Here is a 7978-nt window from a genome sequence, read left to right as displayed (position 1 = left end):
CCACAAAATCAGTTCAAGACCACCTCAACAAACTGCAAAAATGGCTCGATCTCTGGAGAATAAAAGTTAACGAATCGAAAAGTGTACACATAACCTTCACTCTACGACGAGATACCTGCCCTGCCCTTCGTATTAATGGAAAGTAATACCACAATGCAATGACACCAAATACTTAGGAATGCACCTCGACCGAAGGCTTACGTGGAAAAAGCATATAGAAACTAAAGTAACCCAAATTAAACTCAAACAACAAGAACTAAACTGGCTGATAAATAAAAATTCTAAACTTAATCTCACCTATAAAGTGCAACTTTACAACACAATGATGAAACCCATATGGACCTACGGAATTGAACTCTGGAGCTCTGCTTCTCCATCAAACATTGAAAAACTTCAAAGAACTCAATAAAAAATCCTCCGGCAAATAGTCGGTGCCCCCTGGTATATAAAAAACGCAGCGAAAATTTATTGTTAGTTCTAAGTTGATTTTTAGAAGATTCAATAAAAATCAAAATAAAATTTAAAAAAAAAAAAAAAAAAAGGTGCTCAGTTGTACAAGTCATTCTTCATAACAGTATTTAGTTTTCTTGGTTGCTGGGTCCTTTCTGAAATTCCTGAAAATGATATAAATTTCTACATCACTCTGAAACTATCAGTCAAAGAAGATTTTATGGAATGGAATGGAAACTTAAATACCATCATAAATCCCTCAAATACCATTTAAAACACACGATTTCCAACTTCGCCACCTTTAGGTTTCTGGTTTATTATCCTTAAACCACTTATTTATTAATTACTTGCATTATTATTATTTACTTATTATCAGCTTTATTATCTTTTTTGTAATCATTTGCGCGGTAATTCTTTTTAAATTTAATGCAGTGCAATCCTGTTTTTTGTCAAGAAATCAAAACATATTGGATACTTGCCTATAGATGGTAAAGTTGAAAATAATCGTACGTTTTGAGATGGTATTTGTGGAATTTCTGAGAGTGTATATGTTATTTTGTGTCGTGCTCATTTAAGTTTCCATTCTATATAAAATCTTCTTTGAAAGATATTCTCCGATATTTCTCTGATGGCAAATAGGTCCCACAATTTAGAACTACAATTAAAATTACTCATATCGCACGTGAGGGAAAAACACCGTCATCATATTTAGCTGCAAAACAAATAGAAAATGTTTATCAGGATCGTAAATTAGCTTGTGATGGTGACTGCATTTCAACTACTAAATGTAATACCCAAAGTAACTCTGGTTTCATTCATGGAAATATCCTCAAATTTGAACAAAACATTAATAAATTGTCAACCTTGCAATTACATGTAATTGACCACATATAATTTGGCTATAAACACATGTATTTGTGTTATAAAAAAAGCTGATAGCTTTAAAATACACTCTGCAGAACTTTTTTTATCACTCTCTAATTAACAGAGGATACGTAAGAATAAAGGATATGTTATCTATTAATACACACATAATGTTGACGAATCAACAAAAAATTAAGAACTAGGTCATGAGTTAATCGCTCACACCTGTTGCTTAATTTCTTGGTTGACGAATCAACAAAAAGTAAAAATTAGGTCATAAGTAAAGCATTCGCAACTATTGCTTATTAAGCAATTTGTGCGAATTAAGCAATAAGTTATTTTATTTATTGTATGTTTTGCAATTACGGTTGCATTTTATTTTGTATAAAAGAACAAATCAATTTAAATAAAATCAGTTGTTGAAAGTAAATCAACGTCTCACCAATCTTTTATTGTTTCCCCCCACCAGTGGTAAGGGACATAAAGATTGTTAATGAACATTCTTGTTCATTTTTGGTCCTTCCAGCCGGATATTTGAAATTTCCCCCACCAGTGGTAAGAGTTTCAAATATACCTAACAAAGAGACTTAAAGTCTAAGATTGAAGTTAATACAAACGTACCGAGGTTTTTAACATCGGAGTGAAGTTAATACAAGCGTACCAAGGCTTTTAACATCGGAGTGAAGTTAATACAAGCGTACCGAGGCTTTTAACATCGGAGTGAAGTTAATACAAGCGTACCGAGGCTTTTAACATCGGAGTGAAGTTAATACAAGCGTACCGAGGCTTTTAACATCGGAGTGAAGTCAATACAAGCGTACCGAGGCTTTTAACATCGGAGTGAAGTGAATGCAAACGTAGCATCGAAGTGAAACAAGCAGAAGCGTACCGAGGCGCTCAACAAATCAAATCAAATACTAACAGAGGACATCATGGAGATCGAAGAGATAGATCAAGTTATCCAACATCAAAAGGACATTGAAGGTGAGATCCAGAGGATCTGGATAAATTTTAAAAAGAATTCTTCTACAAGATATTCAAAGCAGTATTTTGAGACACGTTTGGAAAATTTGCGTCAGAAATGGGACGCATTTGAAGACAACAATGATAATCTGATCAAGAATTTGAAGCCTGATCACGAATATATCACAAAAAATTACTATGGCCAGTTACAACAAAGACGGAATGAAATCGAAAAGCGATTTAATAATGAATTGGAAATAATAAGGCAAATGGAGCAAAAGGAAGCTCAAGTATCAAGGCATCAAGTTATAAGAGGGCAAGAAGAAGCTCGGTCACTAAGGAATCAAGACATAAGTATCAATGACGAAGTCACCATCACCGGACCATGTGATATTACGAACAAACGTTTAGCAATCTTAAGTACAAGTCTGTTGCAGATCAAAGAGACAATAGACTTAACGAAAAGTATTGAAACGTTACAGTTCAAATTGGAAAAATTGAAGAATTGTTGGGCAAAGATCTCACAATTAAACGATGAATGTCTGTTTAACGATGATGAAATAGACCAAGGAGATTTCATTCAACTGGAATCGATATACGAAGAAGTATATATCCAGTTACAAGAAGAACTGAACGTTCGCAGTCAAAACGTTTCAGAAACTAGAACAACCGTAAGTAACAATATCAAACTACCACCGTTGAATGTACCAATATTCAACGGCAGATTTGAAGAGTGTTGTCCATTTTGGGAATTGTTCGATCGGTTAGTTCAACAAAACCATAATCTAGTGGATGTAGAAAGGATGCAGTACTTAAAAGGAAGTCTACGGGGAGAAGCCGCCAGACTTATCAATCATTTAACAATAACAGCGAACAATTATACAGCGGCAGTTGAACTACTGAAACAAAGATACAACAATCCAGCAATACTTGTGGACAATCTTATCAATAAGTTATTGTCGCTCAGAGCTATAAGAAATGAGAATGCACAGGATTTAAAAACAATAGTGGATTCTTCTAGTGAAGTGTTATATGGTATACGTAATTTAAATGTGGACACGTCAAGTTGGGATCCACTAATTATACAGATACTGCTTCCAAAATTAGATGGTGAAACCAGAAAATTATACCAACATTCAAGAGGGGCATCAACACAAATACCGAAATTGAGCAGCTTATACGAGTTTATCGAGAGCAGAGTTAGAGGATTGGAGGCAAGTCGTGACACAAATCGCGAAAATAAGAATAATTTTCGACCAACAGCAGTAAATACAAAAACGCATGTAAATACAATACATACGCTATGTTTAGTGTGTAATGGTGACCACCAATTAATTCGATGTTCAAAGTTTCTGAATATGAAGGTGCCGGAACGTCGTGAAAAGATTATGAGCGCCAAATTATGTTTTAATTGCCTTCAGAGTGGGCATTTTAGTAAGTTGTGCTTGAATAAAAAAAGATGTGCAATTTGCCACAAAAACACCATCAACTTATTCATGAACAAGTTAAGGGCAAACCAACAGTCACAAATAACATAAGTAAACAGAGGATGCCAACATTGAAGAACACCACAGAGACCGAAGTGGCAGCGTCGTACAACATCCAAAAGGAAAAAACTGTTTTACTAGCAACAGCAATGGTGATTATAAGGACTAAAAAACAAGTTAATCCGATACGAGCGCTTCTTGATCAAGGATCACAATCTTGTATAATAACAGAACAATTAGCAAGATCAATCAGAGCACCATTGACCAATTATCAAACTCATGTAAAAGGTATCAATGGACAAACAACAAGCGTTATAGCCAAATGTTCATTAGAAATTCAATCTATACACGATGAAAATAAGAGCTGTCATATCGAAGCAATAGTGTTACCAAAAATCACATCAAAAATGCCAAATGCAGAATTCACGCCAGGAAAATGGTCGCATATTGATGGATTGCAGTTAGCAGATCCTTGGTATGCTGAACCAAAGGAAATACAATTGTTAATCGGGTCGGACGTATTACCAGAAGTGTTTAAAGAAGGATTAATTAAAGGGCCAGACAACTCTCCAATGGCTCAAAACACACTATTTGGATGGATATTATCAGGACCTTTAGATGTAGAGCGTACAATCACAAACAAAATAATGTTATGCTCCATGGCTTGCGAAAGCAGCGACGAGTATTTAAAACGGTTTTGGGAATTAGAGGAAATCCCAAATGCAGACTTAAGAACAGTAGAAGAAAGGCGTTGTGAGCGACATTATGATTCAATTTGCACCCGCTTTAAACAGGACGATACATCGTTAGGTTACCACTGAAAAATGATCGAGAAACGTTAGGTGAATCCAGAAAGATGGCATTAAAACGGTTCTTTTCATTGGAAGAACGATTTAAGAAGAATCCAGCACTAAAGCAAGAGTATGTGAACTTTATGCAAGAGTATATCAAGCTGGGTCACATGAAAGAAGTAAATGAGAAACCAAAGACAAAGGTATATTATTTGCCGCATCATGCAGTTATTAAAGAAGACAGCACGACAACAAAACTTCGAATGGTGTTTGATGCGTCCGCGAAAACGACATCAGGACAATCACTGAACAGTATTATGATGACAGGTCCTACATTACAAAAGGATTTATTCATTCTATTATTGCAGTGGAGAATGTTTAAAATAGTTTTTAAGGCTGACATTGAAAAAATGTATCGGCAAATACTGATTCATCATGATGATAGAGATCTTCAACGAATTTTAAGGAGAAACGATCAGAAAAAACCAATAAAAGAATACAATTTGAACACGATTACATATGGTACTGCATCAGCACCATATCTTGCCATCAAGACGTTGTTTAAGCTAGCAGAAGACGAGAGAATTAATTATCCTTTGGCAAGTGAAACCTTAAATGAAAAATTTTATGTAGACGATTGTTTGGGAGGCGCTAATACGATTAAAGAGTGTAAACAAGTACAAGAAGAATTAATCCAATTATTGCGGAAGGGAGGTTTTAACTTAAGAAAATGGGCATCAAACGAACCGGAAATGTTGACGAATATCCAGATAAAAGACATTGAACCAGGGTTAGAGATGCAATTTAACAACGACCAAGCGATTAAAATTTTAGGAATAAAATGGTGTCCTAAATTGGATCAATTTGAATTCAAAATAAATACTACGTCATTCAGCTCAAAATACACAAAAAGAGCAATTCTAAGTGATGCTGGAAAACTATTCGATCCATTTGGTTGGTTGTCACCTGTAACCATTAAAGCAAAAATTATGATACAAAAATTGTGGATGCTAGGAATTGGTTGGGATACAGAGATCCCACCCAATCTACAGGCGCAATGGGAAGAATTTAAAATGAGATTACCTGCTGTTCAGAAAATAACCATGAAAAGATGGACACAACATTCAGAGAATAGTTTAATCGAGTTACATGGATTTGAAGATGCGTCAGAAGCAGGATATGCTGCAGTTGTATATACAAAGGTTATCAATGCAGAAAAGGTTACAATATCCCTAGTAGCATCAAAAACCAAAGTTGCGCCTATTAAGCAAGTATCATTAGCCCAATTGGAGTTATGCGCAGCTGTGCTATTGATAAAGTTGATTAATTACATTCAGAAGAATAACAAGATCAACTATAGTAAAATTATTGCATGGTCAGATTCAAAAATTGTATTAAATTGGCTAAGGTAATACCCAAATAGATGGACTACGTTTGTAGCAAACAGAGTATCGTATATTCAGGATACGTTTAAAGGGCAATTTAGATTTGTTCCAGGAAAAGATAATCCAGCAGATATTCCATCAATGGGAGTATATGGTGACAATCTTATTTCAAATACATTATGGTGGCATGGTCCAAATTGGCTAATAAAAGATGAAGGAAATTGGCCAGAAAATGATGAAGTAATTGATTTGAATCTTATTCCGGAAACCAGAAAAACTGCAATATGTACCGTCGTGGACATTACCAAAGATGATAATATTATTAATCGATTTTCTTCATTAAACAAACTTCTTCGAGTGACAGCTTATTGTCTTAGATTCGTTTATAATTATCATAAAAAGAAATCCGAAAGAAAGATCGACAATCTGTCGGCAGACGATATCGATGCAGCAGAAATTTTGTTGGTGAAGCAGGCACAAAAATGTTTTTCAGATGACATCAGACGGCTTAATCTTCAGAAACAATTAATGAAAAGTAATAAGTTGTGTTCATTAAACCCATTTGTTGACAGTGCAGGAGTACTAAGAGTGGGCAGCAGATTAAGAAATGCAGATTTATCTGACAACCAAAAGTATCCAATAATTTTACATACAACGAGTACTTTGGCCAAACTCATAATCAATCAGGCGCATATTAATACGATTCATGGAGGATTAAAACTGACGCTAAACTACGTTCGGGAAAAATTTTGGATTATTCGTGGAACAATCGCTATGAAAGCTTGCATCAATAAATGTTTAAAATGTTTTCGAATAAAGGCAAAAGGACAATCTCAATTAATGGGAAGTTTACCAACACCAAGAGTAAATTTCTCGAGGCCATTCACACACTGCGGCATAGACTATGCAGGGCCATTACACATTAAATGCTCGCAATTCAGGGGAATTAAAACACATAAGGCGTATATAGCTATTTTTGTATGTCTGGCAACAAAGGCAATTCACATTGAGTTAACTTCAGATCTGACATCTCAAGGATTTTTAGCAGCACTCAAACGATTGATAAGCAGACGTGGCTCAGTACATCATATTTATAGCGACAATGGTACCAATTTTACAGGTGCAAACAACATTTTACAGAAGATTCAAATAGAGAATCATCTAGCTGAAACAGGTATACGTTGGCATTTCATCCCTCCTGGCTCACCTCACTTTGGTGGTCTCTGGGAATCGGGAGTAAAATCCATTAAATATCATCTAGCTAGAATTATAGGTGACCAAAAATTGACATACGAGGAATTGAGTACGGTCTTAATTCAAATCGAATGTTGTCTTAATTCACGGCCACTCTGTCCATTAACAGACAACATTGAAGATCTTAATGCACTTACACCAGGACATTTCATTGTGGGATCGTCATTAATGACTCCAGCGCATGATAGTCTTATTAACTTTACAGAAACTAGCCTAAAAAGATGGAAGATTGTGCAGAAAATAAAGCAAGACTTTTGTAAACGGTGGTTCCAAGAATATATAAGAAATATTCAACAACAGAGATACAAATGGACAAAATCTATACCAAACTTAGAAGTTGGTCAACTAGTCCTATTGAAAGACGAAACATTAATATCATCGACGTGGCCTCTAGGCAGAGTTATAGAAGTTCATAAGGGAACAGATGGCTTAACCCGAGTTGCTACAATTAAAACCCAAAAGGGGATAGTAAAACGTACAATCCAAAAAATATGTCTTCTACCAATCACTGATAATGTAAAAGAAGGTCATATTCCGTCAAACCAGGAGAAGTTCCCAAAATTATTTAAAGAAGCAACATTAATCAAAGCAGAATCAGACACTCAAAATATGTTACCATTTGGAAACACTATTAGAAATAAAGAAGTAGTTTCGACAAAGTCTACTGCAGGAGATCCTAAAACGCGACGACAATGGTTATCGGCTAGGCAATCAAAATCGACAGTTCTTGCTATATTTTTGGCATATCTCACATTAGGAACTACATTAGCAACACCCACTATAA

The 7978-nt window shown here is 35.2% G+C and overlaps 1 protein-coding gene across 1 annotated transcript; it reads left to right on the top strand.

Moving 5' to 3' along the window:
• Positions 1-4620: 4620 nt before the first annotated feature.
• On the top strand, positions 4621-7935 carry LOC119663956 (the record flags this gene model as incomplete). Its single annotated transcript, XM_038073544.1, has 2 exons — positions 4621-5873; positions 5979-7935. Coding segments are annotated over exons 1-2 (3210 nt in total), but the record flags the coding sequence as incomplete, so codon positions are not given.
• Between the last annotated feature and the right edge of the window lie 43 nt (positions 7936-7978).

The sequence above is a fragment of the Teleopsis dalmanni genome, unplaced genomic scaffold (assembly GCF_002237135.1).
Source record: "Teleopsis dalmanni isolate 2A unplaced genomic scaffold, ASM223713v2 unscaffolded_contig_1173, whole genome shotgun sequence".
Lineage (NCBI taxonomy): Eukaryota > Metazoa > Arthropoda > Insecta > Diptera > Diopsidae > Teleopsis > Teleopsis dalmanni.
This window is presented reverse-complemented; position numbering and strand designations above follow the sequence as displayed.